This window comes from Rhincodon typus, chromosome 40 (assembly GCF_021869965.1).
Source record: "Rhincodon typus isolate 14 chromosome 40, sRhiTyp1.1, whole genome shotgun sequence".
Lineage (NCBI taxonomy): Eukaryota > Metazoa > Chordata > Chondrichthyes > Orectolobiformes > Rhincodontidae > Rhincodon > Rhincodon typus.
Genome location: NC_063371.1, coordinates 3,280,410 through 3,291,342, shown reverse-complemented (window position 1 = coordinate 3,291,342; position 10,933 = coordinate 3,280,410). Strand labels below are relative to the sequence as shown.

Genomic DNA, 10,933 nt, shown 5'->3' with positions numbered 1-10,933 from the left:
TGTAGTCCATTTCCGAGTCTCCGTGGTGATCTGGAGTCTCATGTAGGCCCGGAGTGTTGCAAGATGGTAGGATGCGTAACCCCCTCAGAGGGCATCATTGGCAGGGGGTGTGGGGGCATCTGGCTTTTACGGTCACCTATCACTGACGACTAGCTGCCGATCCCAGATTCGGCGGTGGGATACGAATCCGGGTTTCCACCCACCCTCCCACCCCGGCGACGCTCCTGGCCATTAATCCTGGCTTCTTATCTCTTTTTTTGTTTTGCGCCTCCAGTCGCTGTCGGGAGGGTGCCTCAATCTTCGACCTGCTTCCTCAGAGCCAGAGGATGGAGCTGAAGGATTCACTCAACCTCAGCGCCGTACGTATCTCTATGCCACTCAGGCCTTGAGGCTGAAAGAGAGGAATGGGGGGTGGGCGGGGGAGCCGTTTGCACCACTGTGAGAGTCGGCAGGCGACTCAGGTGACCGGAGGAGCAGCGAGGGGATAGTCTGGGGGCCGGAGGTGGAAGGGCCTGAGGTTTCACGGAATTAAGCAGCAAATCTCCCTGCTTCAGTACACAGATGTGTTCAAACAGAGCGCGGAGCGACTGAACGTGGATCTGGGTGGCCTCGTTCTACTGGGAGAGGCAGGAAGGCTAAAACTCTTGATGTTTGCCAACAGCGGAATTAATGACCTCAACTACACAGAGCTCATTCAGCAGGTACTGTGCGCATCAGAATGGGCAGTGGTGGGTTTGGGGGGAGGGAGGGGCGAGTGAGGACCTCTGCTGAGATATGGCCAAGTGTGTCGCCATCATTGGCACAGCGCACAAAGTGGCCATTCAGCCCCTTACACTCTCTGGAAGCACGACATCCACTTCCCCGTTCCACACCCAAGGCCTACAAGGGCTCTCTCTCTGCTGAGAGCCAGAGAGAGAGGGACACCCTGCCAACATTTTCCTCATGACTGCATCAGGACCGCATGCAAGAATGACCGAACATCAAAGGGGAACAGCAGTTTACACTCCGGGTTGGGGGGGGCTGGCGGAAGTGGGCGAAATGATGCCAATTGGTTGGCAAGCATGTTGACCGCTTGAGGTGTTGCCATGGATACCACTGTGTGTGTGTGCGTGTGGTTGTGTGAGAGTGTACGTGTGCGTGCGTGTGAGAGAAAGAGAGGGTGTGTGTTCACATGTATGTGAACAGGGGGTTTATGGGAAGGGCCACAGTTATCTCACTCCCCCTTCACCTCTGATTGGTCGGGGGGTGATGGTAGGGGGAGGGGAAGGCAAATTTGAAATCAGAGGGAAGAGTGATTTGGAAATCGTCCCTTGGGGGGGGGGGGGGGGGGTTCGTCCTTCAGATGATCGGAGGGGGGGGATGGCGGGAACGTGTTTTTGAGGGGGTGAGGGAACATGGAAATGTGGGATCCTCATTTCAGTCTGGCGTATCATCCAGTGTCGCATGTTTTGGCTCTGATCCCACACATTCTGTCTGTGTTGCCTGTTTCCTGACAGATCAGTAAACCGACTGTGAAAGGTAGTCTCCTCGACCTGGCCAGCACCCTTGAAACCCTGGAATCCACACAGGTGAGTGAGACAACACGCTGCGGTCATCCACCACCCACCTCCTGTAACTCACCCTCTGGACGTTCCAGAGGGGCCATAAACACACCGGCCTCTTTGCTGGTCAATCCTCGGATGGACACTTCGTGTTATTGTGGAAATATTCAAATCAGACTCACTCATGGGGTTGGAAACGATGCGGGCGAGAGGTGACCATTTTTGCTAATATCACCCAAATATTGGGCTAAAAGTGGCCAACTACTGTTCATACTTGTCAGCTATTGTTAATTGTGGATAACCATAACCATATAGTGGATGGCCAACTATAACTAAAAGTGGCCTACGATGGCTACTGGCAGACAATCACTGTTAATAGTGGCCAACAATTACAAATGGTGGCCAACCACTGTTACTGGTGGATAGCCATCGTTAATTGTGGAGAGTTAATATGAATGGTGGCTAGCCATCAGTAACTGTGGATAGCCATCATTAACTGTGGTGAGTTAATACAGATGGTGGCCAACCATTGTTAATGGTGGATAGCCATTATTAACAGAGTTAATATGAATAGTGGCCAACCACTGTTAGTGGTGGATAGCGATCGTTAGCTGTTGAGAGTTAATAATGAATGGTGGCCAACCATTGTTAATCATGGATAGCCATCATTAATTGTGGAGAGTTAATATGAGTAGTGGCCAACCATTGTTAATGGCAGATAGTGATCATTAACTGTGGAGAGTTAATTTGAATGGTGGCCAACCACTGTTAATGATGGACAGCCATCATTAATTGTGGAATGTTAATATTGATGGTGGCCAACCATTACTGATGCCAGCCGGCTTTTGTTAGTGGTGGCCAACCATTACTGACAGCCAACCCTGGTTAAAGGTGGCCAACAATTTCTAAAAGGTGCGAGACCTGATAACTAACTTCGCTTTTGATGTTTCTCCCCTTCCACCTTCGCCACCCCACAGTCTGACCCTGAAATCAAAAGCAATTTATCACGGCAGGCTATGAAGCTCCGGGAAATACAGAACACGACAGTGAGCACAATGCAAGGGCATCTGGTGAGTGGTGAATATTTGGCCATTGGTGATGACAATGTCGTTCCAATGCCGACGATGGTATGCTGCCTTGGTCTCTGAATAGAACGACACAAGTGTTACCGTTTGCACTAGTGAAAACATTTAGTCCCTCGGGCTACTTTTAGACAGCAGTGCTGACAAAAGACACATTTTATTGAATTGTTCTCTCTTGCACACATCAGGACACTTTGCAAGAATGGCAGTCGAGGGGGAAGCTAAGATTTGTACCGTACAAGAATGGTTGAGGCATTTTGATGGAGAATGCACCAGTAAATGATGTTTGACAGTTAACTGCCAGGCTTTTGTTTAAATTTTAAAGAGGGCAGCTCGACACTGATTGGTCAAGGAATAGCCCTGAGAAATAAACATGCAGTGACTTATTTGTTGAGTTGAAACAGGTGCGGTGTGTGTGCAAAGAACTGTAACCTGTGTATTAACACATATTTAAACAAAGCCTGGCTGTTAACTGTTGATCATCAGTAACTGGCCCCCTTCTCTGCTGGAATCTAGAGCAGATGATGGTATATTGACTGAGGGTTAAGTGGTGGATAGGGGCTCTGCCCATCTCTTCTAACATAGTAGACACATAATCTTCAAAAGAGTGGACATTGTGAAGAGAAATATGGCAGGATAAAGGTAAAAGGTAAGGTGGCGATTAAGGAAGACCGTGTGGAGGTTGGCCAATAACAGCCAGAGGCAACATGCAGGAATGCGTAGGAAAGGTCCTCGCAACTGTTAAGCAGAGGCAGAACATAAGGCAGAAAAAGGACAGGGAGCAAGAAGGTATTTTGTGGAAGATAACTTTGGCATCCCTTTGCCTGGAGACAATGCCCACTCCTGACTGATTGGCTTGTTTCTGTTTTAGGCCCAGTTGAACACAAGCTTCCAATACTTATCATCGTTTGCTCCAACAGTACAGGTACGTCCTTCCTTCACGTGTTGACAACCAGCTCTGAGTCCTCACCCGATTTCCCCCTTTCGCACTCATGCTCTCATTAAATGTTGGCGGGGGGATGATCGTTCCTTTCTCCTGAAGGAATTCCCCCCCCCCCTCCCCATCCGTCCAGCCCCGCACGGTTGGTACGCTCCTGTCTAGATGCCAGACTGCCCGTTATCTAGAGGTCCGTTTCAGGGAGCTGGTAGTGTGGTGGTGGTGGTGAGGCTGGTCCTTGCTCTAAACCTCCACGGGTACAAATCCCACCGCGATGGGGGCAACCGGAATTCAGTGAGTAAGCCCAAATTTGACGTACTTGGACTTCCCGGAGGTGGTGGGAGGGGGGGAGGGGGGGGGGGTAAATTCTACTGCCTTTACCCGGCCTGGGGCCTACAGGTGACTCTAGCATGCTCACGCCAAAACAGCCCTTTCGGTTCAAGGGAGAAGGATGGGCCTCAAACGCTGGCCTGGCCACATCGGACAGACGCGCAAATTCACTTTCAAGGGAATGGGAATCGTGAAAGGGGTTGTTCCAGGTTAAGGGACTATATTGATCTCGTCTTCTGAGGCGAGATCTCTTTAGCTGCCAGGGATATGGTGCGGGGCTGCCCAGCCAGGGCATAAAGTGAATGCTTTCTTGATAACGGGCACAGCATGCTTTGCATTTCAGGGTAAGGTACAGCAGACCATCAATAACGTCGAGGAAGCGGAATCCAGCATTCAGAACACCACCCATGCAGTCATCAGAAGCGTAAGTTTTGATGCAGATCAACTGAAGACCAAGTTGAGAGACAGAGACGGACAGGGCTTCATAATGATGTGAGCTGGTGTAGCCAAGGTGGCAGAGAGAGCTGTGGAGGGCTTATTGGAGAAAGAGATATATAGACAGGGAAAGAGAGAGAAGGCCACAAGACACAAGACAGTGAGATTGTAGCACAACCCCAGACAATATCCAGGCTTGGTTAATTGGTGATGCTTGATATTTACACCACAATGACCATCTCCAATAAGACAGAATCTAACCATCTCCTCCTTGACATTCAATGGTGTTCCCATCACTGAATACCGCCCCCCTCACTATCAACATCCTGGGGGCTACCGTTGACCACAAACTGAACAGGACCAGCCCCACATAAACACAGCGGCTACAAGAGCAGGTCAGAGGCTGGGAATCCTGCAGCGAGTAACTCCCCTCCTGACTCTACCACAACCCCCCCACCCAAAGCCTGTCCCACCATTGACAAGGCACAAGTCAGGTGTATGATGGAATACTCCCCACTTGCCCCGGATGGGGGCAGCTCCAACAACACTCGAGAAGCTCGACACCATCCAGGGACAAAGCAGCCCCCCGCTCGATTGGCCCCACATCCACAAACATCCCACTCCCCCCCCACCACCGACGCTCAGTAACAGCAGTGTGTACCATCTACAAGATGCACTGCAGCAACTCACCGAGGCCCCTCAGACAGCACCTTCCAAACCCACGACCCACTTCCATCCAGAAGGACAAGGGGCAGCAGGTACATGGGAACACCGTCCCCTGCAAGTTCACCCTCCGAGCCCCTCACTGTCCCCGACTTGGAAATATATCGACCGTTCCCTCAGTGTCGCTGGGTCAGAATCCTGGAACTCCCTCCCTGAGGGCACTGTGTGGGGGTCCCTACACCACACAGACTGCAGCGGCTCACCCCCACCTTCTCAAGGTGGGGGGAAAACAGGGCAATAAATGCTGGGCCCAGCCAGCCACACCCCGCGAATAAACACAAAAAGTACTTTGGAGGAGAGGGATTTTTATCAGCAGGAGGGACTTCATGGTGGGATGAGGGGCATGAGAAATGGGGTGAAAGGATGCGTGTAGGAAGTAGCAGGGTGCTCGTATTTGTTAATGACCAGCTCTCTGTGATTTCAGGTTACTCAGTGCCTCATCAATAAGCAGGTGGAATACTTCCGCCAGTATCTAAACTGGGTCCAGGACACAGTGAGTATTGGTGATGCCATTTTGACCAACATACCCTGTGATCTTCCAGCCGCGAGGGTGGGATCATTTCATGCACTCACTGCGCCATCCTGCCAGTTTGAGGGGCTGAAGGCGCAACTGTGGCTTCAGGCTACCACCCCTGCATTCAGTAATCATCTACCCCCCCAACTCCTCCAACCATACCCCCATACGGTTTGGAAAACAGCCCTTCCGACCCATTCCGAGACTCTGCCATGTCTTTGGCTGCCTCAGCGTTTAGCGTGGGGCTCGCCAGGCCCCTGACGGCAGCGGTGGCAGTGTGCCAGTGTGGGGAGAATTGTACCACTGTGCAGAGAATGACCTGCCCTCCCTGACTTGGACAACGTCTATAAGGGTTGGGCCTGGTGGTTCGCGGTTCAAGCGATGAACTTTGGGTATCATTCTGACAACCACTTCCTGCCAGTTTTTCCTCTTTTTCCACAGATTATCAATGACCTGCTGTCTTGCCAACCGGCCATTATCCTTCTCGATAATGCCCGCATCCTCTCCTGCGACTATGTCACCGATCCTTGGGTAAGTGGGCAATGCAGGAATTGCGTTGAGAGGCACAGCCTTTAGGTCCCAACTTTCGGAATCTCCTGAGGACCTTCTTGGCCATCCGGGGATGGGATCCTACCCGCAGGTTCTGTATGCAGAGGTTAGAGACCCCCTTCCCCTCCACACCCCAGTGATATTTGGTGCCGCACTTGCACCAGGCTATGACCATTTCCAACAAGAGAGAATGTAATCATTGCCCCCTCGACATTCAATGGTGTTACCATCACCGAATTCCCACCCCCCCAATCAACATCCTGAGGGTTACCATTGACCACAAACTGAACTGGACTCGCCCCATATAAACACAGTGACTACAAGAGCAGATCAGAGGCTGGGAATCCTGCAGCGAGTAACTCCCCTCCTGACTCCTCCCCCACAAAAGCCTGTCCCACCATCGACAAGGCACAAGTCAGGAGCGTGATGGGATACTCCCCACTTGCCCCGGATGGGGGCAGCTCCAACAACACTCGAGAAGCTCGACACCATCCAGGGACAAAGCAGCCCCCACTTGACTGGCACCACATTCGGCTTTACATCACTGACTCCCTAAAACAGATGATGGTGGGGCCGGGGGTGGGGGGCGGGGTGAAATGGTGAGGGAAGCCGAGGAAAAGCGAGACGCGTGGGGAAATATCTTTTAAGTAACTCTTGACCGGGGTGGCTGGCGTAACCGAAGCCGGTGGCAGTCAACCGTCTCCAGCTGGCATCACCATGACCATGTTCCTGCTCCCACAGAATGCCTTTTGGTTTTGTCTGGGCTGGTGCACCCTGTTCCTCATCCCAAGTATCATCTTTGCGGTGAAGACTGCCAAGCACTACCGCCCAGTCAAGAACATAGCAGCCAGGTGAGCAGTGCCCTCTGTTGGCAAGGAGGAGGGAGGGGGCATTGGGTGAGCTGGCATTTGACCTCCGTACTTTCTCCCCAAACGTGGCCGTGCTCTCTCTCTCTCTCTGTCTCTGTCTCCCTCAAACATTATCATTACACAGCAATCCTGCCTCCCTTCTCCACTTCGGTCCTCTGCCGGCATTCCATGGAGACCGCACCTCGTCCTGCGCCATTTTCCAGAGCAAATCGGGGAGCTGTGTCACATCTCACAAGGCTACGCACTGGAAATCAAGCCTTGCCATTTCCGGACCCGTCGTTAAAGATTTGATAAAGTACATAAAAATCCCCGATTCACCTCCCTGAACCAGGTCGATCAGAAGCAGAGAGCAGGTTATTCTGATCAAAAAAAAAGTCACAATTTTTTACAAGTAATTCATCTCTACCCCCAGGTATGATGCAGTTATGATGCATTAACTCACACTTACAACACACAGAGAGGAAAAGGGGGAAAAAACACGGGTGTTCTGAATGGAGGGGAAGAATGGGAAAGCACTTCATTGGATCCAGTTCACAAGGCTCACTGAGATGGTTCCTGTGCAGGTCAGAACATTGCTTCTCAGTCATCCTTCTCCAGATGCTGCCATCGGTCTGTAAGAGGCACAGGGTAGCTGGTTTCCATAGAAAAGGTCTCTGACTTATCATTGCTCAGACCTTTTAGTTAGGATGTCGTGATGAGGTTGTACAGGACGTTGGTGGGGCCCCTTCTGGAGTACTGTGTCCAGTTCTGGTCGCCCTATTATAGGAAGGACATTATTAAGCTGGGGAGGGTTCAGAAGAGATTTACCAGGATGTTGCCAGGAATGGAGGGTTTGAGTTACAGGTAGAGGCTGGGACTTTTTTCACTGGAGTGTAGGAGGTTGAGAGGTGACCTTATTGAGGTTTATAAAATCATGAGGGGTATAGATAAGGTGAATGGCAGGTGTCCTATCCCTAGAGTGGGGGATTTCCAGACAAGGGGACACATTTGGTGAGGTAAGAAAGTTTTAAAAAAAGACATGAGGGGCAACTTTTTTATACAGAGAGCGGTTTGTGTGTGGAATGAACATCCAGAGGAAGTGGTGGTTGTGAGTACAGTTACAACTTTTAAAAGATATTTGGATAAGTACAAGAATAGGAAAGGTTTGGAGAAGTACGGGCCAGGAGCAGGCAGGTGGGACTAGTTTAGTTTGGGAACATGGTCGGCATGGACTGATTGTACTGAATGTTCTGTTTCCGAATCTAATTAAAAGTCACACCTTACAGCAACTGGTCAAGGAGAGATAAACGTTTTTTTTTTAAAAAAAGGCTTCAAGTGTTGTTTTTTACTGCAGAGAACAGAGACACTCCTGATCTGGTGGTGAGCCGAAGGCTGTATCTAACTCACAGCCCCAGACCTCTGAGAACCAATTAGATAATTTGTTGGAGGCCCAAGGTCTTTGTCATCTTTAACTGGTCACAATTCCACTGAGCAAACGGCTACCTGTTGCCAAATGGAGCCCCATTTGTACAGACACCCTTCAATTCCAGCTTGTCTGCACGCTACACTTCAAAGACCGCTCAAGCAAGCAGCTGTGTAAATGAGTGGCAAGTTACTCACTTTTGAAGGGTGTATCCACCATTAGCTTTTTGATCCGCGACTTACAAATTAAAAAAAGTGAACTCTAACAGTGAAGGCAAAAAGGTTTCTGAAGTTGTCTTCAACAGTGCGATATCTCAAACCCCAATGTAGATTAAAAAATGCCATTTTTTTTCCATGTAACTAATTCTTCACGAGGATTCTCCATCACATGTGTGGCTTCCAGATTGCAGGAATGGCGCATTTTATCTCTCTCTCTCTGCACCAGTGTGTCCCAGTCTGTTCCTGCTTTAGTGCGTCTGCCGACCGAGATCTGTAACCTTGCCTTCCTCTTCCAGCATTGATGTGCTGGATTTCACAAGATGGACCCACGCTGAGTTGTGCGTGGAATGGGCAGAGGTACCAGTACTTGTCAGATTGGCTCAGCGTCTCCCTGAGCCCTCCTTTCTACTCATCACCCTGCCCATCCGTCCTTCTCTCGTTTTCCCCATTCACCACACCCCATTGTTTTCTCTCTCTGCTCCATCTCGGTTCATCATGCTCCCAACTCCTCCCCTGCTTCTGACCACCTTCAGCGTCTACAGACTTCAACTCCCCTCTTTTTCATCCCCCTCCATTCCCCGCCCTCCCTCCTCCTCCTCACACTTTGTCACTCAGCCCTCTCCCTTTCTGTTTTGCAGCCCAAAGTTCTCAGAAATGACCAACTTCAAATTCCCGAGGGTACAGAATGCACATGCTCCGACAGGAATGGGTCTGTAAGTAACAATTCCTCTACCCAGCCTCGTCTACTCTCTCCGTACGGAGATCCTGTTCCACGCAGTACACATGTTCGACAAACAGCAGGGCTCCTTGTGTTTTGACCGTAGCACACACTGTCACACACTGACTCACTCTGTCACAGTGTTTTCCTTCACTGCAGAGAACAGAGACACTCCCGAGCTGATATTGAGCCGAAGGCTGTATCTAACTCACAGCCCCAGATCTCTGAGAACCAAATTGGATGGCTGTTGGAGGCCCAAGGTCTTTGTCATCTTTAACGGGTCACAATGTGTGTGACAGAGCGAGTCGGCCAATTCTGACAGACTCGTAGCCCCCGTGTTGTCCCCTGACCCTCGCATCAGTCGGCCTGGAGGCACAGATCTCCCTGTCTGGGAGTACTGTGCTTGGACAGCAGCAATGTGCGATCCTGACTGGGGGGGGGAGTGGTGGTTAAAATTGTTTCGGAGATAGCAGGAACTGCAGATGCTGGAGAATCTGAGATAACAAGGTGTGGAGCTGGATGAACACAGCAGGCCCAGCAGCATCAGAGGAGCAGGAAGGCTACTTATGATGCTGCTTGGCCTGCTGTGTTCATGTAGCTCCACACCTTGTTATCTCAGATCCTGATGGGGCAGGTTAGAATGAAACGGTTGCTGTGCCTCTCTCGTTCTGGGGCCGAGCTGCTATCATTCCTGAAAACCTGGTGTGTGTGTGTGTGTGTGTTTTTTTCTGTTACAGATATGAACCTCCAGCTCCTGCTCCCTGACTCCCAGCTGGAAGAGGGTATCCGAGGACAGCGCCTGGTCTCTGCCTTCAGGCTGCCCGCTGCTTTCCCGTCCTGGGATCCTCCTGTGCACTTCTGCTTCCATCTCAACGGTCCCCGCCGCCCCTCCCCACCATCGCGTGGTGACCATCCCAGCCCAGGCCCCGGGAATGCGCCGCTGTCGTACGGATCCCTTCGGTGGGAGGGGAGGCATCCCGCCAGCAGCTTCCCGGCCTGAACCCCTGCTGGGTCCCCCGGGGGAGGAGGGGATTGGCGGGGCCGGGGCCCCGGGCTCCCTCACCGGGCCTCCCCCCGCGCACGTCGCTCCCGCCGGCGCTGCGGGACTCCCTCCCGGTGGTGGTGGTAATGGACGGGGCTGCCCCGCGCATTTCCCGCTTGGGCCTGCTGACCTTTCCAGCGCCGCTCCCGGATTCCCACCGACTCTCCGGGGGAGATTCGCCGCTTCGATGCCTCGGCCGCCGACTCCCAGATTCTCCGGAACAACTTCCAGACGCCCCGGATTCGGAGGCTCCGGTCGATTCGCCAGAAGTTTTGTTTTTTGTTTTAAATATTTTGGCCGGAATCCCTCGACGCGGCGCCCCGGGTGGGGGGGGGGGGGGTGCAGGAGACTCCGGGCTTGGGCGTCGAGGGGTAAGGGTAGGCCGCGTCGCCGGGGAAACGCGGGGGGTTTCACTTCCGGCCGACTGCCCCGGAACCGGAAGCTACCGCCGACGGCCGGGAAGGCAAGTCGCTGCTTCGCCTTTGGCTCGGAGGGAGGGCCCTCCCGTAGGCTTACACGTGACACGGTAGGAGAACGGAGGGAGGGACGGTTAATCTCAATCCGTTAACCCGT

At 52.1% G+C, this 10,933-nt stretch overlaps 1 protein-coding gene across 1 annotated transcript in view; it reads left to right on the top strand.

Moving 5' to 3' along the window:
• The window catches only part of LOC125487325 (prominin-2-like), a 16,998-nt gene extending 6,755 nt beyond the window's left edge, over nt 1–10,243 (top strand). The window contains exons 5-15 of the mRNA XM_048618492.1: nt 275–359; nt 555–701; nt 1,497–1,568; nt 2,519–2,611; nt 3,495–3,548; nt 4,234–4,314; nt 5,473–5,541; nt 6,004–6,093; nt 6,853–6,962; nt 9,239–9,313; nt 10,056–10,243. Coding sequence (XP_048474449.1) covers nt 275–359; nt 555–701; nt 1,497–1,568; nt 2,519–2,611; nt 3,495–3,548; nt 4,234–4,314; nt 5,473–5,541; nt 6,004–6,093; nt 6,853–6,962; nt 9,239–9,313; nt 10,056–10,083 — 904 coding nt within the window. The 3' untranslated portion in view covers nt 10,084–10,243. The remainder of the gene's footprint in view (nt 1–274; nt 360–554; nt 702–1,496; nt 1,569–2,518; nt 2,612–3,494; nt 3,549–4,233; nt 4,315–5,472; nt 5,542–6,003; nt 6,094–6,852; nt 6,963–9,238; nt 9,314–10,055) is intronic.
• The last annotated feature ends 690 nt before the right edge of the window (nt 10,244–10,933 follow it).